This window comes from Emiliania huxleyi (assembly GCF_000372725.1).
Source record: "Emiliania huxleyi CCMP1516 chromosome Unknown EMIHUscaffold_151, whole genome shotgun sequence".
NCBI lineage: Eukaryota > Haptophyta > Isochrysidales > Noelaerhabdaceae > Emiliania > Emiliania huxleyi.
The window spans coordinates 234,260-257,228 of record NW_005201080.1 but is presented as its reverse complement, the minus strand read 5'-3'; the positions used below and the strand labels follow the sequence as shown (position 1 = coordinate 257,228).

The following is a 22,969-nucleotide window of genomic DNA, read 5'->3' as shown; positions in this document are numbered from 1 at the left end:
CCTTGTCAGGAGCAGGAGAGCCCCACCAGAGCCCCACCTGCGCCCCTGCTCGTCCTTCCAAAATCCTGCTCGTGCAGGTGTGGACCCTGTCCCTCCCCCATCCCTCGTTTGGGTTGTCTGTTTTCTTTCTTTACACTGGGCACTGGAGACTGGCGCGCACTGGCACTAACACAGGAAAAGAATTTCAGATGGCCGCAATCCATCTCACACGACACTAGGCTGTGCCTTTGTCATCGACCAGCGCGCAGCGCCATAGCACGTATTTTCTTGTCAATACCAGTGGGAAAAACAGGACCAGCGCACATGGCGTATTTTTCTTCTCAATAACAAGGCCTGTTGTCCGAAAAGGCTACCGGCCAAAAGCGCATGTCTTGAAGGTCCGATACTGGAAGCCCATATAGGCACGTTACACCTGTGAACAGAGAGAGAGAGAGAGATTTTTAGCAATATGAGAGAGAGTTGTTTTTGTTTGTGAACAGTCGGCGTCTAGCGCGCGCGATAAGGTTTTTGCTCGCCTTCCCTGGGACCCCGTGTTGCGTGACTCTGTGCGATTTCGGGCCCGGGGTTGTGCGTTTACGTGAACAGCGCACTGTCGTGGCGGTCTATCCCTTTCTCGACTGTGTAGCTTGTGTTTTTGTGTGAACAGCGCCGCGTTTTCCCGAGGTTTTCGCGATCAGGCTTCTGGAGTTGGGGTCGCTGGGCCCTTCGCACTAGGCACATGCGCGCCTTGAACGAAGGCCCCACATCGCCGACGTCGACGGAAATCAGGGGCGCGGCTCCACTCCTCCGCGGGGCAGGGGAGTCGGAAGATATACCGCTCCAGCAGCGACGGTGTGCTGCGGGGTCTCTCGACAAGTGGAGTGGGCACGCCACGGCTCGGCATTGGCTCCCGGGGCTGAGTTTGATCCGCCTCTCCCGCCCCTTCCTGTACCAGCCACTGGCCTGCGTGACGGTCCTCTCCCTCCTCGTCACCTTTCTCGGAGCGGAGTACGGATACGCAACCCTCGACGTCGCTGCGGACATCTCGCTCGGCGTCGGCACACCCCTCGCGCTGCTGCTGGCGTTCCGGCTCAACATCAGCTACACGCGCTGGCTCGAGGGCCGCACACTCTGGGGCAAGCTCGTCGAGAGCTCGCGCTCGATCGTCAGCACGGCCGTCTCCGCCACGCTCGCCGCCCAGTCGGACGGATGCGGAGGCGAGGAGGCGAGGGCGACGCAGGAGCGCGCGCGCGAGGTGGCCGGCTGGTGCGTCGCCTTCGCCTACTACCTGCGAGGCCGGCTGCACGACGACGACCCGGCGGAGGCGACGCCCGCGGTGCAGCAGCTCCGCGACGCCCTCGAGCGGCTCCTCGGCGCGCGCGCCGTCGACGAGCTCGAGGCGGCACGGGCGGCAGGGCGCAACGTGCCGCTGCGCGTGCTCTGCCGGCTCCGCGGCTCCGCCTCGCGCCTGCTCCGCGGCTGCGGCGGCGGCGGAGCCGGGCCTGCCGGCTCGGCGTCGGCTCTTCTCGCGTCGGAGCTGCTCGTCGGGGCTCGCGACGAGGAGCTGTTCGGCACGCTGTCGGGCTGCGAGCGGCTGACCAGCACGCCCACCCCGCCGGGCTACGTCGCGATCCTCCGCTCCGCCCTGCTCGCCTTCCTCGTCCTGCTCCCCTTCATCGTGGCGGAGCTCGGCCTGGTGGAGGTGCCCGTCTGCCTGCTCACCTCGCTGATCCTGCTCGGCATCGAGGACGTGGCCGTCCAGCTCGAGGTGCTTTGTAGCCTGGCGTCGGTTAAGCGCGCGCTTTTCGATGAGCGGCTTGCTACTACACTAGGTGCCCTTTGGTGACGACGAGAACGACCTCCCGCTCGCCCACTACTGCGTCGCGCTCGAGGCCGACCTCGCAGAGCTCCTGGACCTGCTCCCCGCGCCGGACGACGGGCTTGCGGAGCCGCCAAAGAATGCCTGACTGACATATTCCTGCCTAAGCGCACGCACATGACTTGTAAAAGCATGCCAACAGTGTCAAACATCGGTCGGCTCTTGCGTCTTGGGTATCGTGGCGCGCGGCGGCGCCTGGAGGGGATCCTCACTCACGGTCACTCACTCAACTCACTCTCTCTCTCTCTCACGCAGACAGACTACAGACAGTCACACACACTGAAACAGGCCCCCCGACCGCGTCGAACTCATCGGCGCGGGCTCTCTCGGCTACGGGACCGGCCCCAGCTTCGGCTGAGGGCTAACAAGCTGCCGAGCCCAAATCACTGTGGTAGTCGTGATTTCTTGTTGGTTCTTGGTTTTCAAAAATCTCTCTGTACTCTGAATAAGACAGACAGCTCACTCACAGGTTCACTCACACACAGCCCCCACTTTTCTTTCTTTTGGCCTCCCTGATGAGCTCCGCCGGCAAAACCTCGGTGAAGGCCAAGGACGCAAACTTAGTCGGCGGAGGCTCGTCGCTGCACTTCACGACGATCCACACACCACGCAGGAGGCGTCTAGATTTTGGACTAGCGGCGCACACCTTCCAGCACAGCTCTGTGGCGCCTCGCTCCGGCTTTGGTTGGACCAAGGCGCGGGCGCCCGCCCGGATGCAGGCCCGCGGCGCGCGACGTGTGGAGGAGCGCTCGGCCGACAATGCCTACTCCCGCTCAGCGCGGCACAAGGCGACGTCTCACATCCGCCTGCTCGTCCAGCCGGGCGCTCACCGGCTGCGGGTGCGGGCGTGGTGCTCGGCGATCGACGTGAAGCAGCGCCTGCGCGATGCGTGCGGCGTCCCCGTCGGCTTCATCCGCCTCTTCCACGGCCCGAGAGAGCTGCCCAATTTGGCGCGGATGATTGACCTGCTGCCCTCCTCCTCGCGCAACTCGAGTTCGTCGTCATCGTCGCGCTCGCGCGTGGTGAGCCTGACGATGCGCGCGCAGAACCCGAGCGACTTTGCCACCGGCTGCTACCTCCAGGCGTGGGGCGGCCAGGCGAGCCGAGGCGGCCGGGGCCGTCGCCGCAGAGTTCCCTCGCCTCACCTTTGGCAGCGGCCTCTTGATAGGCCGAGGATGCGGAGATGCCGGTGCCGCTGACGAAGTTGCTCTCCAAGTGCCAGCAGGGGCTCGCGATGGGCTTCGCGCCGCAGCTCGCGTGGGACGGCACGGGCGGCACCTACGTCCTGCGCGACGCCTCTCGCGCGCCGCTCGCCGCCTTCAAGCCGCGCGACGAGGAGGCCTTCGCTCCAAACAACCCGCGCGGGCTGCCCGGCAAGCTGGGGCAGCCGGGCATCCACGGCTCCATCGCGTCGGGGGAGGCCCATGTGCGCGAAGTGCTCGCGCACCGCCTCGACCACGGCCACTTCGCCTCTGTGCCGCTCACGCTGCAGGAGCGCGCCGTCTCCGCGCCCGCGCCTGCTCCGCGCCCGGCGCTGCTGCTCACCCCTGCACTCGACCGCCGCAGGCCGAGGCTGTCCATCCGGCCTTCTACGTCCATTCGCACGTGGCTCTGTCGCGCTACGGGTGCGCTACCCCCCAACCCTCCCCCCCCTCTTCCAAACCTCCCAGCCCCTCCCCCTCACCCTCCCACCCTCCACTGCCCTGCTCTCGCCTCGGCCGCAGCGCCAGCGCGCCACCCTTCCCGCGGCGCGCGTGCACCGCCGCCGAGCCATCACCCCCCCCTTCGCGCAGGGCCAAGGTCGGGTCGCTGCAGCTCTGGGTTCCGCATGACGACGTTGCGGCCAACCGCGGCGCAGCTACCTTCCCGACGCGAGAGGCGACACCGAGAGAGATATATGGAGAGGGCCCGCGCTCCCCAATTTGCCTGCTTCGGCCTGTGGATGGAGCGGGGCGCGGGCCGTAGGTGCACAAGATCGCGCTGCTCGACATGCGCCTCCTCAACACGGACCGGAACGACTCGAACATCCTGGTGCGGGACATGCTGGTGCGGGACGCGGCGGCGCACCGCACCCCCTCGCTCGCCTCCTGCTCCTCCTCGTCGAGCGAGTCGCGCCGCTCGTGCGGCGTGCCGGCGCTGGCGCCGGGCGAGACGGAGTGCGCCGCCGCCGACGCGCCGCTGTCCGCCGCGTCGATTCCCATGCTCGAGGCGCAGTCGTCGCCAATCGACTTGTGCGCGACGCCGCCGCAAGGCAGCTGCGCGGGCGGGGCGTGCGGCGGCCCGCCCCCACTCGCGCTCCCGCCGCCGTCGCACGAGCGGCGCGACTCCTTCGGCGCCGCCGCCGAGTCACTCTTCGAGACGACTCGCTTCCGGCCGGCGGCGCCGCCCGCCGACGTGCCGCCGTCCGCGCCAGCCGCCGCGGCGCCGTCCGCGCCATCCGGGCCGTCCGGGCCGTCCGGGCAGGCTCGGGAGTGCGAGCTGGTGCCGATCGACCACGGCGGCTGCCTGCCCTCGTCCGCCGCCATCTCGTGGTTCGACTGGTGCTGGCTCTCGTGGCCGCAGATGAGCGTCCCGCCCGACGCAGAGACGCGCGCGTACGTTGCGCGGCTCGACCCACCTTCGGAGGCGAGCGCAGCGCTCCCGCTCTCCCCCTCTCCCTCCGGGCGCCACCCTCGATTGTTGCGCGCGTCAGGCGAAGCTGCTCGCAGAGTACGGCGTGCCGCCCGCGGCGATCCGCGCCTCGTGCTGCGCCACGCTCCTCGTGCAGGCGACCGTCGCCGCCGGCCTCTCCCTCCTCGACGCCGCCCTCCTCCTCTGCCGGCCGGACGACGACGCGCCGTCCGAGCTCGAGCGGCTGATTGCGCAGGCCGAGCGGCTGACGGCGCACGCGCTCTCCAAGCCGCGGCTGCCAGAGGAGAGGCGTGTGAGACACGCGAGCTACGAACAGGCGTATGCCCTCTCCAACCCGCGGCTGCGCTCGCACGCCGACGGCGCGATCTACTCCCCCGACCTCAAGCAGCCAAAGCAGCGGCAGGCGGTCGGCTTCGGCGCGAGGCCCGACCGCTCGCTGTCTGCGGAGGACCTCTCCTCGCTCGACGCGCGCGGATCGGCCCCGGCGTCGCCGCGCGGAGGCGCGCTGCCGGCGGCGTGCTCGCCGTCCATGGGTTTGGCAGCCGGCAGCCGCGCGGGGGGTGCCGAGCCGCGGCAGCAGGCGTGGGGCGCCGACTCGCCCGAGGAGGCGGGCCGCGGCCTCGCCGGCGCGCGGGACTCGACGGCGGCGATGGACGAGGGGTTGCCGCCCACGCGCCGTAGCTCGCTGCCGACGCTACTCCACCGCGTCTCGTCGGAGCGCGCCATCGGCTCCGCCACCGCCTCCTCGCCGTCCGCATCGTGCGGCGCGACCGGTGGCACCGGCCCCGCAGCCGCGGGAGCGTGCGGCGGCGCGTCGAGTCTCCTGGACGGGCACATCGCCTTCGACGGCTCCGCCGCCGAGGAGACCTTCTACGAGTACTACGGCCGGCTGCTCGACGAGGCGGTGCGGCGCGCGGTGCGGCGAGTCGCGGTGAGCGGCGGGGCGGCGCAGGACGGCGCGGCGGCGGGAGGCGGCGAGCGCGAGGCGGCGGCGGGCGGGCGGCGAGCCGCCGCCGCGCCCGGGCCGGCCGGCGGCGGCGAGAGCACTGGCTTTTGCACCGTCGGCGAGCCGCCGCGCCGAATGAGCGAAAACAACTTGGCGCGGCTCGTCCCGCGCTCGTCCCGCTCCTCGATCAAGGAGGATGAGGAGGACTCGAGCTGAGGCGTGGGGGCGTGCGGCCGTGCCGACGTCCAGAACATCCGAGCGTGAGGCGTTCGCCTGGTGACGATCTGGACGCCCCTGCTCGCGCGCACGTGACGACCCACGTGCGGCGTGAAGGGCGAGGCTGGTGGAGCGAGAGAGAGAGAGAGAGAGAGAAGAGAGAGAGGGGCATGTGCATGACGTGAATGATTTTGTTGATGATTTTGGTTTCGACGACGGCACGACAAACTCACCTCCTCTCTCCCCCAAAGGCTTGCCGTACGGGGTGTGGCGAGGCTGGGTGAGAGGCTGAGACGCGTGAGAGACTGCAGACTCTGAGAAGAGTTGACCAGGGGGGTTATGCGCCCGCCCGCCGGGCCCTCCTGCTGTCCTGCTCGGCTCCAGGCTCCAGCCAGTAGACAAGTCGTGTCATCAACAGCGTAGAAGGATCTGACCTCAGGGCTGATGTGACCAAGCGTTGGTAGCGTGGTTTTACCTCACACCCGTGGTCTCACAGTGTGCCCGCAGTCACCGAGCAGTGTCGGCTGTCGCTCACACAAGCGGCAGCACAAGTGACTGAGGGCCAGTGAGGGCGAGCCCATCGCCGTCACAGCTGTGGCAGCGCACAGTAGGCTGTGCCAACTGTGCAGAGCGTGTGAGCAGCAGAGGAGCTGCTCCCTCCAGCCTCCAGGCTTCACAGTCGCAAAGAGGTGCATGCCACCGAAGGCGCTGGGCCTGGGTCGAGGTTCGCCGAGCGCGGCGAAATCCGCTATCCGGGGCGCGGCGGGGACACCGTCACCGACGAGCGCGTTGGAGTATTCACTCCGGACAAAAACAGTGGCACGCGCCGCTGCGCGGTGCGTGCCACTGCCACTGTGGTCTTAGAGTTAGACTTAGCGGCGAGAGGCGCGGGACCGCGTCTGTGGCGAGGTGGGTCGCGTCCCCGCTTTTCCGTCACTTGACCGCCCTCCACACACCCTCTATCCTGCCTCTCTGACGTGTGACGAGTGCCGTCTGGGGGGCGCGTGGTGGCTCAACTCTCCGCTTCGCGAGGCGTTCGACATCGCGCTCGCCAGCACACGTGCGAGGGCAGCCTGTGGCGCCGCTCGGCCCGCCCTGCGAGTTGTTGGGCTAGCCCTTTAGCGCCACGCCCACCGCGTAGAAGGCGGCCGTCGCAACCGCCATGATGACGCTGTTGACGAAGATGCCGCGGTTGTCCTTCGGGACGGCGACGTCGCGCAGCACGACGGTGATCTTGAAGACGCGGTACGAGAGCACGAAGTAGACGGCCGAGACGACGGCCATGTTGAGCCAAAAGGAGGGCAGCCAGACCATGAGGAACTTAGGCGAGCCGTTGATGCCGGTCGACTTCATCCAGATGTGGAACTGCAGGATGTACGTCTCGAGCGTCACCTTGCCGCACCAGGTGAAGAGGTGCATGTACCGGGCGCGCAGGCTCGCGGTCGCGTTGCGCAGCACGAGGAAGACGGCGATCGGGATCCATGACGTGTACGGGTGCACCTTGTTGTACTCGCGCTTCGGGCGGAGGAAGTAGGTGTGCACGTACCAGCCGCCGACGGCGAGGGCGCCACCGATGACCGCCGCCTTGGCGAGGGCCCGCTTGCCCGAAGGCATGTCCTCGATCGCCTGCAGCTGGCGGTCGTACCACGGGAAGGAGTAGGCGCAGAGCATGCCGAAGATCCAGACGAAGTGGTCGAGGCCGGAGCGGAAGAACCACTCGTGCAGCGAGTCGGTGAACTCGGGGTGCCTACGCGGCAGGGGTAGAGCTGGCTCCGAGGCAGCTCCTGGACGGCGTGCGCCGGTGAGCTCTGGGTGCAGAGGGTCGTGGAAGCCGAGCAGGCCGGCGGTGGGCTTGAAGACGGCGTGGAAGACGCCGGGCACGTCGTAGAGCAGGACCCTGCGCGGGCGGCGCCGAGAGGGGCGGGGGATGGGCCGAGGGGGGCGGGGGATGGGCCGGGGGGCAGGGGAGGAGTGATCGGGAGAGGGAAGCGGGTGGGAAGCGGGTGGGAAGCGGGTGGGAAGCGGGTGGGAAGCGGGTGGGAAGCGGGAGGCGGAGGGCGCACGTGACTCCCGTCGCGGCTGCGATCTTGAGGAGGCAGACGGCGTTGTTGTCGTTGTACTGGTACCCGATCCAGCACGTGAAGAAGACGCCCCACGTGAAGAAGGTGTGCATCGCAGCGATGTAGTACAGCATGTACTCGTTGTTCATCGTGACACACACGAAGGCAACCTGCGCGCAGCCGAGGGCTCCTCGACCGCCGGCGCCGGCGCCGGCCGGGCTGCACAGACAGGGCTGCGGGCGCAGGCGGGCGGGGCGGGCGAGCGCGCGGGTCGGGGCTGGTACGCACGAAGAAGTTGAGCCTCCACATCATCTGCATAAAGCGCGGCAGCGTGAAGTCCTTCCGGATGTAGTAATAGGAGAAGTTGCCGAAGCCGGTCATCCAGACGTAGGCGGCGATGTAGAGGCGGATCGCGTTGTAGATCTCCCCCTCCGCAAAGTAGTGGTAAAAGATGAACTGCAGCTGCATCCAACCCTTCCACTCCTCTGTCTGGTCGCGCTGCAGCGGCGCCGTCACGACCTCGCCCTTCTTGCCGGCGAGGCGGAGGGTGCAGAGTCCGACGGTGAGCACGGCCGCGCAGAGGCCCCAGAACATCGTCGGCGACACCGTCTTTGGCCCCTTGGCGAACAGCGTCGTCCGGTCGCACAGGTAGACGTACCCCATGATTGCGGAAAACTCGGCGGCGGCACGCAGGGCGGCCAGGCCCGAGGATCTGATGCCAAATACGACCGGCTCGGGTGGAGAGATCGAGTCCCTGCTCGACTCGTCCTCCGTCGTGAGCACGGACGCGTCCTCGCCGCCCGATTCGCTCGCCACCTTTATCCCTTTGAGCCCCGCGTCCTCACTACTCGGCACGCCACCGTAGCCGAGGCGTGGAGAGAGGAACATCCCAACCTCCACGCCGAACCACGCGGCGATGGCGAGCCCGTAGGCCACAGCGACACCCAGCTGCGCGGCTGTGTAGTCCGTGTACTCGGATATGGAGCCCATCCAGATGAGCAAGAAGCGGTACGCAGCCAGAGCACCGCTCGCTGCAGCGACGCATGCAAGGTGTGGCAGGAGCGCCATCCCTTTACTCGCGTCGCGCGGAGGGCTCGAAGCGGCGTCCGCGGCGACGGGGCGATAGCCGGCGCGGCTCCTCCGGCGGCTCGGAGGTGAAAGCTCGCTCCAAACCGTGGGTGTCGTGGCTGCAGGTGCGACGCCGGCAAGGCGCCTTACCGCCCGTACTTTTAGCTGGGAGAAAAGAGACAGACGTTGCGTGTCTACTCGCGTAGACTACAGAAAGCGCGTAGCACACTCCTTTCCTTCAGATGTGTGGCGGCGGCGTGCCGTTTCCCATCCCTCATTTGCATCCCTGGTATTCTTATTCCCTTGTCTTTTGTGCATCTTCTACAATTGTAGTTTACCGCGTGGCAAACTTGGTCCGAACCAGCCCCAGCAACCGCGATCCCCTGCGAGTGTTTTGTGTGCGCCCGAGCCGAGCCGGCATGGACACCAACCAAGTGGACGATGACGACATGGCCTGGTTTTTCGGAAGGGCGGGCGAGTCCAAGGAGAAGTCTACACCCAACAGCGGCGGCCACGCCAGAGCGCCGCCGCAGCCACGGGACTGTGACCACTGCGAGCATTGTGGTGGGAGAAAGACAGTCGTCGAGACGAGCAGCCGAGACCTCGAGGCGAGCAAGGCGACCTGGGCGGACGTGCGTGCGCTCCCTCCACTCCCCAAGCAGCACCTTGACCACATGCGGAAGGAGGCGCGGAGAGGCAAAGTGCTCGTCTCGGGCTTAATCGTCCTGTTTTGCGCGCCCGTCACCCTATCGGGCGACGAACGCACGTGGATATACGCGGTGCTCATCTACACGGGCTGTTCCGTCGCATTTGCCTGCCTGGTCGTTATCATGTGGTCCGACCCTGGTGTCGTGAAGAGATCGCCGGAACGCTGCTTTCCGCAGCCCAAGTCGATCATCGAAGCGCTCAGCGAGAGCAAGGGCGTCAACAAAATACAGGGGAACGTCAAGGTGGGCGAGCACGTCTTCTGCGGCCGCTGCTTGGTATGGCGGCCAGCCGGTACGAAAGTGCACCATTGCTCGATCTGCAACCGTTGCGTCTATGGTTTTGACCACCATTGCGGCGTCTTTGGGAGGTGTATCGCCGCGGGCAACATCCGCCCGTTCGGCCTGATCATCATGATGGGCTTCGCCACCTTTTGGACCTGGCTCGTCTTCCTCTCCTCCGAGTTGCTGTGGGACCTCGGCTTTCAGGGCGGATACGGCGAGGTGGAACCTCTTATAGCGCCCCCCGCACACGCTGCAACTCAGGTTCCGCGTACCTGGCTGTATCTCATGGAACCCGTTGCCTCGGCTAGGTGATTGCTTCCGTAGCGCTCGCTACGTTCTGCACCTGGCTCCTCTTGCTCATCATCGTCAAAGCCTGCTGCGTCTGCCCGCACAAGCAATGAAGTCGGACGTCGCTTGAGCCCAGCGCTTCTTACCTCGGCCCACACGCCTTGGTCAGATGACTGGGGAATCGCCTAGCGCGGCTACAGTAAATAAACGAATCTCTCTACTGCACTAGCCGTCTTTTCCGGCTGTAATGGCGAAAGCGCGCCCAACTCCCTGTCTCGAACACCATGCTCGATACGAACACGCAATATAAAGCCGTACGTGCGCCTCCTGTCGACTCGCTGATTTGGATGAAAAGACACGCGCGTCGCGTGCGGTGTGTTCGAACTGCACCTTCCACATAAATGACAACGGGCACCTCACACGGGCCGATGACTGTCCAGGGTGTCGTGTCGGGGACTTACTAGCCGTGTCAGGGCCTCTACTTGCCCAGTGCTGCCACGAAGACGGGCGTGCGAGCGGGCAGCGAGCGGGCAGCTGGTGGCAGCGGCGACCGCGTCCAGGGGCTCTTCCCTGAGCTCAGGGCTGCTTGCCGAACGCGCCGATGGGGGCTGGGCGAGGCCACCAGCGCCGTCACGCCGAGACGCGGAGAGGAGTGGTCGCTCAGCGAGCCAACGATCACGTGAGGTGGCGCTAGGAACCGCGTCTCCTCGCACGAGTTCGCCACCGGCCGCGGGCGAGCAACTATAGACTCCGTGATGTAGAGGCCGGGCCGGAGCAGAGGTGCAGTTGCCTGACGCTCGGAACTCATCGGACCGAGTCGTCGCCGCTCTGACGTGAACTTCCACTCGCCCGTCTCGATGTAGTTGCGAGCGCGGCTGGCAACCTTGGGCGAATAGTAGCGCGACGTGACGGCAGCATTGCCGCCAGCTTCTCCTTGGCTGACCGCTGGCGCGAGCGCCACCGCTCGCTGCGGCGTCAGCAAACGCCTTGGAGAAGTTGCCGGAGAGGTTGCAGTGGACTGCAGGCAGACTGCTGAGCGGCGGCGCGACGCCCTACCAGCCTTGGCGCGCTCACGCGCCTCCCTCTCTTGGACGGCGGGCTTGAGGACGGCAGCCACAGCGAGCTGCTTCTTGCGCAGCGCAAATCGGCCCGCCTCGGAGCAGCTTGGGTCCGCCAGCGCCTGGTTCAGCGCCTCGAGCGCAAGAGAGAGGGTCCTCTCGTCGAGGCCCCGCACCTTGCGCTTGTCCCCGAGCGCCGCGAGGGTCTCTTCCAGAGCGAGCGCCGCGGCAGCACCCGCCACTGGCTCCGCAGCGGCCCGTGGCGGCGCCCCCACCTTGCGCACCTTTGAAGCAGTGTCCCCGAGCAGCAGCACTTGCACCTGGCGCAGCTCGTAGGCTCGCATTGTGAGTTTCTTGTGGATCGCCCTCTCCTGCTCCTCGGATGTGCAGCAGCGCAGCTGCGACTCGAGCGCAGCGAGCTGGCGCTCGTTGACTTCCCGGCGCCGCTCATAGGTGAGACGGGCGGCTCGTACGAGCTCCCAGCGAGCAGCAGCGCACCGGCTTGCCGCCTGTATGAGGCGGACTGCTCTGCCCAGACGAACGAAGCGGATGCGAGCCAGAAGCGCGCGGAGGCGGGTCCGGAGTAGGGCCGCCGCAGTCTCACGGCGGCGCCACGTGCGTGCGGCGATGCCACGGACCCGCGCCTGCACCACTGGAGCCATGGTAGCGGACGCCCTTTTCTGCGCCAGCCGCGACTCCGCCTCCGCACGTGCCTGCTGCGCGGCTTCATACGCCGCACGCTGAAGAGCCACACCTGCAGCCCTCGAAACGGCGGCGCGCCGGCGATGCACGGCCTGGAGGCGGGTGCAAGCAGCTTTTTGCGCGCGGCACCGAGCCGCCGTTCGACGTCCAGCGCGAGCTCGCGCGGCGGTTTGCACCGACAAGCAGCACCTTTTGAGCTGCTCCAGCCGTGCCTCAGCGGCGCGCAGATCAGCGACAGACAGCGCCAGGGCTGAATCGTTGACTGAACGCATCCCCTCACCTTGATCAGCGCCAGCTTCCACTGACTGCAAGAGATGGTGCGCCACGGCGGCCTGCGGGGAGGGGAACTCCTCGCCACGCATCACCCCACCGTAACGGCCAACCCACCATGCGAGAGACGCCTCGTACGGCCGGCTCGAGAGCAGTGACTCTGCACGCCAGGCAAGCATCTCATCGACGCTTCTTGACTCAAATCGCTCCATCTCGCCCGTGGCAGTTGCGTTGAGGCAGTGGACCGTCAAGAACGGAGAGCCACACGCCAGGCCGGCGGCCGCCAACACGGACTGGTGCCCATCGGCTGAGCAGGAAATTCTGGATGAGCAGGAGTTGAACGATTCGCAGGCCTGCCGCACAAACGTCGACGAAGAAGAGAGTAGGACGGGGAGGAGCGAAGACAGTGCCCTCGCCGCGTGGTGTGCATCCTCTTCTGCATGCGGCGCGGAGGGAGAGGCCGAGAGGCGGCGAGCCGCTTGCTTGGCCTCTTTGCTGTCTCGGCCCGCAGCCACCTCGATAGCGTGGACCTCCTCGAGGAGGGCATGGAGCAAGCCGTCTGCGCCTCTCGCATCGCCCTCTGGCAGACCTGGGGTCGCCGGCAGGAGGAGCCGCACGTCTCGACTGCAGCCGGAGCTGCTGCTCACCGATTCGCTGGTCACGGAAGCTGTCTCTGCGGCATCTGACTGCGATCGGCGCGCCGCCTTGAATAGGGCACGCCGGGTGCGCCGCTTTTCGGCCTCTGCCTCTTGGCGGGATGCGCTAGCCGGCGGCTCCACAGGCGCAGCAGCTTTTGGTGAGACTTGAGAGGTGGATATGCTCCGAAGGTACCGGTTGGTATGGCCAACCACCCAGTGGAGCATCAGCAAGAGGAGACCATCGCCCAGGTCCGAAGCCAAAGCCCGAGCGTCGCCCAGGTCCGAAGCCAACGCATCGCGCAAAAGCGGCACCCGAACCCCCAGCAGCGTCGCCGCAGCAGCGATAGCACGTTTTGACTCGTCGTCGGCGGGCGTGGCGGAGTGGCCGGGGAGGACGTACCAACGCACGCTAGCGATGCGCGCTGATGCGTTGATGAGAGCAAGGACGCCCTCAACCTCGGTGCTGCTCATGCCCGCGCAGCTGCACTTGCGGCCAAGCAGCTTTCTCCGTCCCTCCGCCGTCGCGCGCTGGCGCTTTCTCTCGTATGTGTCTTCTGGCAGTGGTGCGTAGAGCGCCACCACCAGCGCATTCGACACCGGCGTCGAGCGCCGCAACGCCGGTAGCCGCACCGAGACCTGCGGAGGCCCGCCTACCGTCTCAGTCACCGTCCAGAGCTGTGTGGTTCCCGAAGGAGGCAGTTTGTCCGAATCGGCTGGAAATGTTCTGCACGTCAGCGTTTGGAGCAGCGCCCGACAGTTCAAAGCCGCGCTGGCGCCATCCCTGGCCACCCTGGCGATTTCCGTCGCCCGGGCACCAGAACCGCAGCCAGCTCCGCTCGCGATGCCTCTCAAGATGGCACCAAAAGGGGTGGAGGTCGAGTCCTGATCGCCGGTGAAGATGATGGCTCTTGGACTTGGATTCGCTGCCAGGGGCTGTGCTAGTCCCCTGCCTATGCTCGCTCCCACATCAACTAGCCCCTCGCAGGAGCCGGTGGCGTTGCCACACACCAACGCACGGCCGCCAAGAACCGTGTGGCCACAAGCGCCGGCCAAACGGCAGGCCGCTCGCGCCGCTGCATCACCGCTCGAGAAATCGCTGCCAACCAGGACATCCGCCCCCAGAGTCTCAGCCCAGAAAGGCACGGAAGCCATGCGGCGCGCGCGCGTCGGTTACCACAAGCGTTGCACAAAAATTCACTGAGTCCTCTGACAAGGAATCCTATTTCCGCGCGGGTTTCTTCCTCCTGGTGTAAATTAGTATGAGCCCGCTGAGGCGCAGTGCTCTTGCAGAGGCGGTTAGTGGTGCACTAACCCCGAGAAACCCTTCGGGTCACTCCTCATCGCAAACCCTGTCAGCTGTCCTCCTCCGGGAATGTACGTAAGAGCGACTTGAAATTCTTCCTCCCCCTCAGGTTGGGATGCTCAACGCCGTGCAGTCCATGTTAACGGGCGAGAAGCCCTCGCGCGACGGCTACTCTGATTGTCAACTTGCCAGCGTCAACCACGCCCACGCGTCGCTGCGATTTGGCGGCACAATTGCCTTCGCCGAGGTGCTCACGCAGCACAGTAAAGCGAGTGGCTCGTTCGGGTGGGATGGTAAGGAGCTGTGGGTGGCAGGCGGACTGCGGGCCACCTTTCGTGTGTACTTTTGCCAGGCGCCACACTCCCGCCAGCTATACGTTCCCGTCTGCACACACACCAGCTGATTTACCGTGCATGCGTCCTCAGTGGGAGACAAGTTTCGACCTCGACTCTGTTGACTTGCAGCGCACAGAGTTGGACCTCGGGCACGAGATCCAGGCGGCGACAGTCGAGACTCAGCGCTCGAAGCGTAGCGGAACGTTTGGGTGGACGGGGAGAACACTCTGGGCCGACGAAGGGCTGCGTGCGCGGTTCAACGTGGTCCTGTGCAGGCAGGCCACGCCGCCTCCCTCCAAGGGCGGCACGGCCGTCCGAGGCCAGCGGAGTGCTGCGGCTCCCACAGCCGCGACCAGCCGCAACCACACTGCCTCCGGCATCAGTGCCGAGGTAATGGCGTCACTTGCTGACCGCGGTGAACGGCTCGGCGCGCTGAGCGACCAGTCCGCAGCGCTGGCGAGTGATGCGGAGGGCTTCTACAACCTTGCGAAGCAGCTTAACAGGAGCTAGAGGTCCCGGGAGGCGTGTCTTGACTCACACATACGGCAGTATGTGACCTCACTCAGTGAGCGCGTGACTCGCTCTCGGCTATAGACCTAGAGCCGTGGTCTTGAGAGAGTCGTATCTCTACACTCTAGTCGTATCGGTCCTATCTGACTCGAGCACTCTCGCGCCGTCTCGCGACGGACACGAGCCGTTGCCGGATGTGCCGCGTTGGCCGGTTGGGCCGAGTGTTACGAGCAAAGCACAAATATCTTACCCGGGTATGTGTGGTCATGGACATGCGTTTGACTGACACTCCGTGGCACCATCGCACGGCACGCGGACTCAGACGGGCCAGACACTCACATGTGACTTGTGAGAGAGAGCAAGAACCTACGCACTTACATCTTGACGGGCGCGGGCGCCTGACCCCGCTGGACCCCGACGCATAATGCCTCGAGAGCCGATGCCAATGCCTAGTCGTCCCCTCCCCCACCCAGACAGGAGGCCGCTGAGACGCTCCTCAGCTGATCTCGACAAATATTGCGTGCGTGGACGCCTCGCTAGCCTGTCCAGCGTTGCGCGCCCCTCCCCGCCCCCTCACTGCGCCGGGATCTTTTGCGCCCGATTTCGCCCGTTCGTTGCCGCGTGCCTGCCGGCGCCAGAAGGGGCGGCGTCCCGCCCTCCCGGCGTCAGCGTGTCTTGCAGCCGCTCGAGCTCGCGCGAGGTCTTTTTGGTCTGAAGCGGCGGCGGCGCCGCCCAGCCGCCCGACCCGTCCGCCCCACCCGCCGCGCCACCCGCCACGCCACCCGCCACGCCACCCGCCACGCCACCCGCCATGGCCGGAGCGGCGACGGCGGCCGCAGCCGCGGCGCAAGCGGCTGCGGCGCAAGCGGCAGCGACGGAAGCGGCCGCGGCAGCGGCGGGGTCAGACGAGGCGGCGGCGCCGCCGGGAAGGACGGCGGCACAGGCGGAGACCGTCTGTGGCAGCGGCGGCGCTGCCGGCGGCGGCGCGGCGGGCGCGAACGGCGTGAGGCTTGGCGGCTCTTCTCGCCTGGGTGGGGCGGGCCTGGAGGCGAAAAACGATGGCGCGGGCGCGGGAGGCTTGCCGGCGGGGTAGGCGAATGGATGGGCGGGCGGCGGCGGGAGCCGGGGAGCGGCCATCATGCTGAAGAGAGTGAGGCTGGCGAGCCTGCGGGGCAAGGGCGTGAAGCGTGAGCGATGGCGAGGGTCAGCAGTGGCGCGGGTGGTTTGGGGGGAGTGGGGGGGGTGGGGGGGCGGGCAGGTGCGGAGAGAGGTTTCGGGGGGGGAGAGTGGGGCGGTAGGGGGGGTGGGCGGTTGCGGAGAGGTAGGCGGGGCAGCGCGCCGGTCACTCGAGGCAACGGGCGTGAAGGCTGGGGGCGCGCGGAGAGGGGCGCCCGGCAGACTGCGGGAGAGGTTGCCGCCCGACGAGAGGCCCTGCCGAGGGGGCGGCGGCAGAGGGAGGGGAGTCGGGAGGGGTGGTGCGGGGGGAGGGGGTGGGGGGGCAAGGGGGGAACCACCTGGTTTTCTCTCTTTGTTGGCTCTCTCGCCTGAGGTGAGGGCGAGACGCTGCTTGGGCCGCCGCCGAGGGAGAAGGACGGCACGGCGCCCCCCGGCTGAGCCCGTGCGGGGGCAGACATGACCAGCGGCGAGTGCTTGATGTTGAGAATCGAGTGCGCGCCTGGCAGCGCCCGCCAGGCGTCAGGCGTGTGGTGTCGCCGGCGTGGGTGTGTGTGTGTGGGGGGGGGGGGATGCGGCGTGCCGAGAATATCCAGGGGGTCGTATGTGGGCGAGCTTCCGCGGTCCTCCTCGTCGTCCACATCCATCGCGTCGTCGGCGGGGCCCATCGCAGGCGTGGCCGGCTGCGAGGAGGCCCCGACCGGTGTCGGCATCGGCGGCAGTGGAGGCAGCGTGTATCTCCGGAGCATGTGGTCCTCGCCCTGCGAAGCCCGCAGCCACTGCTCCAGCGCGGCGCACTGGGACGGCGAGAGCGCCTGCTGGAGCCCCTCGCATACCGCGGCGGCCCGGTCCTCCGCCTCGAGCTCGCGGCAACGCTTGTGCAGCATCTCGGCCTGCTCCTGCAGCTCTGCGACAAACTGCTTGTGGCGTGCGCGAGCCTGCCGCGCCTGGTCGGCCTTCCGCGACAGCTTCTTCTCAACTCCCTCGCTGGACACGCCCTGCAGGCTGCCCATGTCGGCGGCGACGCTTTTGCCGGAGCAGGATGGAGGATGGCTGCAGCAGAGATCATAAGAATTCTGAAAGCCTCGATCTATAAGACAAGGGCCAGGAGGAGGGTTTGTCCTGCGCCTCCCTCCCTCATTTTGGTGCTTTCTTTTTATTTCTTTCTGCGCCTCCTCTCCTCTCTATCTGTCTTGAGAGCGAAGTGGATTGTAAGGTGGAAGCCACACGGATGTTGCGGAAATCCACTTCTTTGCGTGTGGCGGCCTCCTGCCCATCTCTATCTGTCAGGAGCAGGAGAGCCCCACCTGTGCCCCTGATCCTCCTTCCAAAATCCTGCTCGTGCAGGTGTGGACCCTGTCCTCCTCCCCCATCCCTCGTTTGGGGTTGTCTGTTTTCTTTCTTTCTTTCTTCCATCTCTATCAAACAACTCGAGAGAGATTTTTAATAATACCAACTCTAACACTCACACGTCATTTGGGGCCTGGACCTGTTCACGCGCGCGCGAGACGTGCATGCAGACAGGGTTGCCAGGGTGAGAGCGAATGGCGCGGTTCACGCCTCGCACAACAGAGAGAGAGAGAGAGATGCGCTCTGCATGGTGGGACATAAAAGAGAGCGAGTACTTGGGCGAGTAGGCCGTGCGGTCGACGCTGCCGCGCGCGACTTTGCGTCTCTATCTGTCTTGAGAGCGAAGTGGATTGGAAGATGGAAAACGTTTCTATGCACTATGGGAAAGCGTCCGAAAGAGATTTCTGGTTGGCTTCTAAAAATCTCTCGGGTCCCTCTCCCTGGGGTTATCTTTTTCTTTCTTTCTTTTTGGTCCGGCCGATGGGCGCCACCTCGTCCGTTTCGCTCGATGAATCGCTGCAGCGTGCAGGGCCGCAGGACACATGCCCCACTATCCTTGTTATCAGACGTGGAGCACTTGAAGTGCAGTCGGCAACCGCACGCCCAGGACCGGGGAGCTAAGAAGCGCACTCAGTTGGCCAGACGATTGGTATCGGGTTACGGGCTAGAGAGCCCTAGCCCTGGGGGGTGCGCGGTCGCAGGGCCATAACACGGGTCTCCGAGGGTTGTCCGCGCTTCGGGTTTCCCCTAGCGGCGGGGCGCCCCCTCTACTCGGAGCTAGTAATACGAGAATACTCTCCGAGCACCGAGGGTTAGCCCCGCGTACCAGGTTTCCCCTTAACTGCAGGTCGCTGCCCTCTACTCGGAGCTAGTGATACGAGAAAGAATACGCACCGCCACGCAATACCATACTACGCGACGATAACACGAGGATACGAGAATACGGAGCTGCGAGACACCTTAAAGAAACAGCAGAGCTCTAAAGTTCGGAGGGGTCCCGTACCATGCGGAATCGACCCTATCCGGTGCTCAAGTGCTCAAGTTCGGCGGCTATGAAAACCCGAAAGTTATCGTAAAACGCGGGCGAAAGCGAAGCAGAGGGCGGGCGCTTTTGCCGCAGCGATGCCCGCAGCCTGTCGAGCAGCTTCCGCGGCGCCCATGCGCCGCGGGGTTGACCGACAGCTCCTAGGACAGCTCAGACTTCCTTTCCTTTTTGAGCCGAAGTGGGAGAGAGAGATTTTTAGCAATACCAAACAAGTGGGAGGGGGCGACACAAAAAACAAGACGGGAAGGTAAAACACAACGCATTTCAATGGACAGAGGAACGCTAAGGAGCAGAGGAACGCTAAGGAGCAGAGGAGGACGCTAATTAGGGGGGGGGGGGGGGGCAGTGGACAGATCATGCCTCGGGAGTCGATCGCCTTTTGGTTCGTTGTCCACCATGGGAAGGAACTGCCATTTGGTGACCCAGAATCGGGCTCTTATCACTGAGTAGCTTCTCCAGGTTCGTGTTCGTGGGCACCACCCAGTCACCCTTGCCATCCGAGAGCGCAACACGGCCGTCCGCATCCGGTTTTGCAAGCTCTTCAAACATCGAGATGTTGACCGTGTTCATCAAATTCGCCGCCTTGTTCAAATGCCCGATCCTTAGGGGTGCCGTTGCCGAGGCCGCCAGGAAAGAGCGTCCCAACCACTTTGCGATGCAGCATGGCAAAGACCGATTGGCTCGAACCACGAACGGTACGCGGTCACGTGCTCATTCATCTGCTCCGCCTTCGTCTCGTTGACGAGGTAGCTGGTACGTGGTAGGGCCTAAACTTCTGCCCGACGACGTCCTCGACCGGTCCGCCGAGTTTCGCCGTAGAGTCAGAGAGAGAGCACGACGGTACATGCGCTTTATACACTGTAGACCTACGGCTTTACCCACATGGTCACGGACTTGCATGAGCATGTGTGAATGGAAGCGACACACAAAGCCGTACATCTAGGTAGGAGGTATTTTCTTCTCAATAACAAGGTCTGTGAATCACCTCTGGCACTTTGAGCACAGGACCTCCGGTAGCCGCGGCCCGCGCACGGGCGTCCAGCCGGGCGGCTCCCAGACGCAGTCCTCCGGCCAGGGCTTGCCCAGGTGGTCGAGCAAGATGCGGAAGGCCTGGAGGTCGACGTCGCCCCGGATGGGGTTGTCGGGCGGCTCGTTTGGCGGGAAGAAGATCCAGCCGGGCACCTGCGTGCGGGAGGGGAGGCATCATCCAGTTCGGAGAGCGGACATCGAGGCGAGGGGACGGGGCTGTCGTGGTGTCGGTGTGGGGCGAGGCACACGCCTCTGGTGCGCAGAGGCACGGGAATAGCCAGCAGGCGCGGTAGCCGCAAAAGACGAGCAGGAAGGCGAGGAGGCTGAGAACACACCCCAGCCTCACAGCGTGAAGACAGTGCAGTGCAGCCGGATGGGGCGTGTCGTCCCTCTCGCGCCAGTTGGAACACAGACGGATGCGTGCGGTTCCGCATCTACGGGTGCGGGCGTGCAGATGCCCGCCATCTCGACGGCGGGCCCCGTGTGCTGCAGTTCCGCATCTATGGGTGCGGGCGTGCAGATGCCCGCCATCTCGACGGCGGGCCCCGCGTGCGGCGGGCAGGCGGCCACGCCGGCGAACAAGTACGGGTAGGCGTGGAGGGCGGTGCCGTAGATGAGGACGAGGAGGGGGATCAGCCAGAGGAAGAGCATCGTGAAGTAGAACTTGAGCGCCACAACGAGCAGCCACATGCCGAGCAGCAGGACCCACGTGTAGATGTACTTTGCCGAGTACGTCTCCGTCTTCGCGCGCCTGCGCCAGCGGCAGCGCGTCGTCGCCTCGGCTGGTCTCGGCTCGATGATTACACCCGGCGGAGCCGCAGCGGGTCTCGGCGGGTCTCGCCAATCTCGGCCGATCTCGGGGGCGCATCTCGGGTCGGATCTCGGGTCGGATCTCGGGTCGGATCTCGGGTCGGATCTCGGCGGATCTCGGCGCCCGCCTGCCGGCGACGAAGCGCGTCGTCTCTGGGATGGAGTCCGCATCGAGGCAGAGGGCGAAGAGGAGGAAGTAGAGTCCGTTCTGGTTGAAGGCCTCGATCACTTGCATGATGATGAAGAACTTGGCGACGTGGTGCAGCGCCTACGCGCGCAAGAGAGGCGTCCAGCAAGCAGCTGAGTGTGGGGCGCTGGGCGGCGTGGTGCAGCGCTGGCGGGCGCGTTGTCGTAGCCGAACATGACAATGGCGGGCGCGAGGAAGACGAGGTACGCGGGGACGATGACCGAGTGTATCTCGATCAGGGAGGCGTAGAAGAGAGTGCTGCAGTAGCCGTACGTACCGCCCTCCCGCCGCGCCGCCAGAGAGCGCAGCAAGATGCGCGCCTTGTAGATGATGGCATAGTACGACTGGTCCGCGTTCGTCTCGGCCTCCCTAAGACTAAGCATCCCTACGCCGGCGCGAAACAGGAACCCCACGACCAGCGGCGGGAAGAGGACGTACCTGAGGGGCGAAGGAAGTGTCTCTGAAGTGTCTAGGAAGAGCTGAGGACGTACCTGAGGGGCGAAGGAAGTGTCTCTGAAGTGTCTCTGAAGTGTCTAGGAAGAGGACGTACCTGAGGGGCGAAGGAAGTGTCTCTGAAGTGTCTTGGAAGTGTCTAGGAAGAGGACGTACCTGAGGGGCGAGACGTCCGGGTAGCCTCCAAGAAGGGTCTCCGAGGGCATCCCAAACACGGCCCGGGCGGGGAGAGAGCGCACGCGCAGACGGCGGCGACGCGCTGCGCGACCGGCAGCGGAGCGACGAGGTAGTCCTGCGGTGTGAAGACGCCACGAGCGTCGGAGTGTGAACATATGCGGCTCTGTCTTGTGCGGTGCATCCGGCGCATCGCGTGACAGAAGGGTGTGCTAGCGCTCAACACAATGCCCTGGCCGCGAGAGTCCGAGCAGGGCCCCGGACACGGGATGCGCTAGAGTACAAGGGGGCGTGCTCCGCATCTAGAGAGGAGGAGTCCTCCCACTCCATGATCCGGCTCGGGCAGTTTGCGATGAACATCTGGCTCACCTGCTCACACCGCCACGGCGCGTGAAGACACGCGCTTCACGGCTAGCCGCTGCTTGTGAGAGGCGTCTGGCTCGCGAGAGCGTCGAGCAAGATCAATTCGAAGAGGAGAGTGACGAGCGTGAAGAGGGCCGCCAGGTGCTGCGAGGCGCCTGTGCGGCAAGACTCGGGCGAGGCTCGGAGAGAAGGCTCTCCGCCACGTTGCGGCGTCTTTGATTGGTGCGGGGCGCCGCACGCGCACGCAGACAGCCAGCAGAGCTGCGTGCACGGCCACGAGCAGCGGCAGCCGAGCCACGGCACGACAGACCAGCGAGCCTCGCCCAGCCCTGGCACCCAGACCGGCTCCGGCGCGAACACCTGGCGAGCCCGCGCCTCCGCCTCCGCCTCCGCCTGGCACTGCGCCTGCGAGGCGGCGCTGCCGCCGCCGCCCGCCCCGCCGCTCCACACGGCGCGCAGCGGGAGCGCCTAGAGGACGCAGACGGGCATACTCGCCATATAGCATTCATGATGCGAAGTGATGATACCACCTTCGTAAACAACAACGATGGAGAGAGTAATGATGCTTTCGCGCCTCGACGACGCGCACAATGGTCGTCCCCGCGCGATGGGGGAGACGGAGGGGCCTCGCCAGCGTGATCGAGCTGTACGCCTTCAGGAGGTTGAAGCCCGCCCCTCCCCCCTTCCTGCCCGGCTCTGTCCGGGTCGGCTTGCCCAGCGAGACGATGGTGTGCTCCTGAGAGTCAGGCGATGGTGTGACATCGAGGTGTGACATGGCAGAAGTGTGTCCGTGTGTGAGAGCTCACCTCCTCTTCCTCACCGAGCCGGATCCGATCGCCGATTTTGAGGCGGCCGTCACCGAGATACGGGTAGAGGACGTCGTCGCCAGCCGCCACTGCCTTTTCGAGCAGGTCCTCCTCCGTCGACGATCCGACGCCGCTGAGGCTGGCCTGTGCGACTTCGAGGAGCCTGCAAAGGAGAGCGCGTGTCCTTGACGTGCATGTGTGTGCGTGGATGTGCGTGTATCATTGGCGCACCGTCGGGTGATCCCTATCGTGGCGGCCCACTTGAAGATGCTTTGCGAGTAGAAGACGGTGAACCTGTGGTCCTGCATCTTCACCCAAGCCTGCGGTGGCACCAAAGTCGGTGAGCTCGCCGCCAGTCGTGCAGAGGCAGCTCGCGAGGTCAAACGAACCCGTGCTTGCACGCTGAGCAAAGCGTACGGCAGGATTTCGTATTCGGTCGGACAGTCGTATCCCGCACCTCCGTCGCCGAGCCAGTCGTCGCTTGGCCAGAAAGGCACTCGTGTCAACTCGTGCTCGATTTCATCTGCTTGCTGCTCCAGCGCGTCTGCCTGCTCCGCGACCTTTCGTCTTTCATGACTGAGGTCCGCAAGCGTGTTGGACAGGCAGGCGGCCATCCTGTCGCTGAGCAGCAAGGCGGGGTCAATATAATCGCCAGTATCGTTCAGGATTGAGCTCTGAAGACGCGACGGCGTGCAGTGATCACCCAA

General features: G+C 65.5%; 7 protein-coding genes across 7 annotated transcripts; 3 read left to right on the top strand and 4 right to left on the bottom strand.

Annotated features, from left to right (window-relative positions):
• The first annotated feature begins 696 nt into the window (after positions 1-696).
• Positions 697-2,293, top strand: EMIHUDRAFT_441371 (hypothetical protein). Its single transcript, XM_005786447.1, has 2 exons — positions 697-1,747; positions 1,812-2,293. The coding sequence occupies exons 1-2, from the start codon at positions 719-721 to the stop codon at positions 1,944-1,946; spliced, it is 1,164 nt and encodes a 387-aa protein (XP_005786504.1). The 5' UTR covers positions 697-718; the 3' UTR covers positions 1,947-2,293.
• Positions 2,294-2,373: 80 nt separating this feature from the next.
• On the top strand, positions 2,374-5,884 carry EMIHUDRAFT_455634 (hypothetical protein; the record flags this gene model as incomplete). The annotated part of the gene is made up of 9 exons (XM_005786446.1): positions 2,374-2,880; positions 3,027-3,350; positions 3,425-3,483; positions 3,652-3,736; positions 3,824-3,904; positions 4,322-4,456; positions 4,551-5,005; positions 5,171-5,365; positions 5,576-5,884. 9 exons carry the CDS (start codon positions 2,374-2,376, stop codon positions 5,649-5,651), a joined length of 1,917 nt encoding a protein of 638 aa, XP_005786503.1. The 3' UTR covers positions 5,652-5,884.
• A 608-nt stretch (positions 5,885-6,492) lies between these two features.
• Positions 6,493-8,868, bottom strand: EMIHUDRAFT_455633 (hypothetical protein). Its single transcript, XM_005786445.1, has 3 exons — positions 8,000-8,868; positions 7,715-7,881; positions 6,493-7,398 (listed from the first exon to the last, which is right to left on the bottom strand). The coding sequence occupies exons 1-3, from the start codon at positions 8,777-8,779 to the stop codon at positions 6,762-6,764; spliced, it is 1,584 nt and encodes a 527-aa protein (XP_005786502.1). The 5' UTR covers positions 8,780-8,868; the 3' UTR covers positions 6,493-6,761.
• A 585-nt stretch (positions 8,869-9,453) lies between these two features.
• EMIHUDRAFT_111438 (hypothetical protein) lies at positions 9,454-10,169 on the top strand (the record flags this gene model as incomplete). The annotated part of the gene is made up of 2 exons (XM_005786444.1): positions 9,454-9,987; positions 10,077-10,169. 2 exons carry the CDS (start codon positions 9,454-9,456, stop codon positions 10,167-10,169), a joined length of 627 nt encoding a protein of 208 aa, XP_005786501.1.
• Positions 10,170-10,534: 365 nt separating this feature from the next.
• Positions 10,535-13,876, bottom strand: EMIHUDRAFT_228934 (hypothetical protein; the record flags this gene model as incomplete). Its single annotated transcript, XM_005786443.1, has 4 exons — positions 10,535-11,876; positions 12,006-12,439; positions 12,602-12,664; positions 12,734-13,876. The coding sequence occupies 4 exons, from the start codon at positions 13,874-13,876 to the stop codon at positions 10,535-10,537; spliced, it is 2,982 nt and encodes a 993-aa protein (XP_005786500.1).
• Positions 13,877-15,075: 1,199 nt separating this feature from the next.
• EMIHUDRAFT_363625 (hypothetical protein) lies at positions 15,076-15,700 on the bottom strand. Its single transcript, XM_005786442.1, has one exon. The coding sequence runs from the start codon at positions 15,683-15,685 to the stop codon at positions 15,446-15,448; it is 240 nt and encodes a 79-aa protein (XP_005786499.1). The 5' UTR covers positions 15,686-15,700; the 3' UTR covers positions 15,076-15,445.
• Positions 15,701-19,277: 3,577 nt separating this feature from the next.
• On the bottom strand, positions 19,278-20,547 carry EMIHUDRAFT_441368 (hypothetical protein). The gene is made up of 4 exons (XM_005786441.1): positions 20,408-20,547; positions 19,984-20,220; positions 19,739-19,792; positions 19,278-19,622 (listed from the first exon to the last, which is right to left on the bottom strand). The coding sequence occupies exons 1-4, from the start codon at positions 20,512-20,514 to the stop codon at positions 19,307-19,309; spliced, it is 714 nt and encodes a 237-aa protein (XP_005786498.1). The 5' UTR covers positions 20,515-20,547; the 3' UTR covers positions 19,278-19,306.
• Between the last annotated feature and the right edge of the window lie 2,422 nt (positions 20,548-22,969).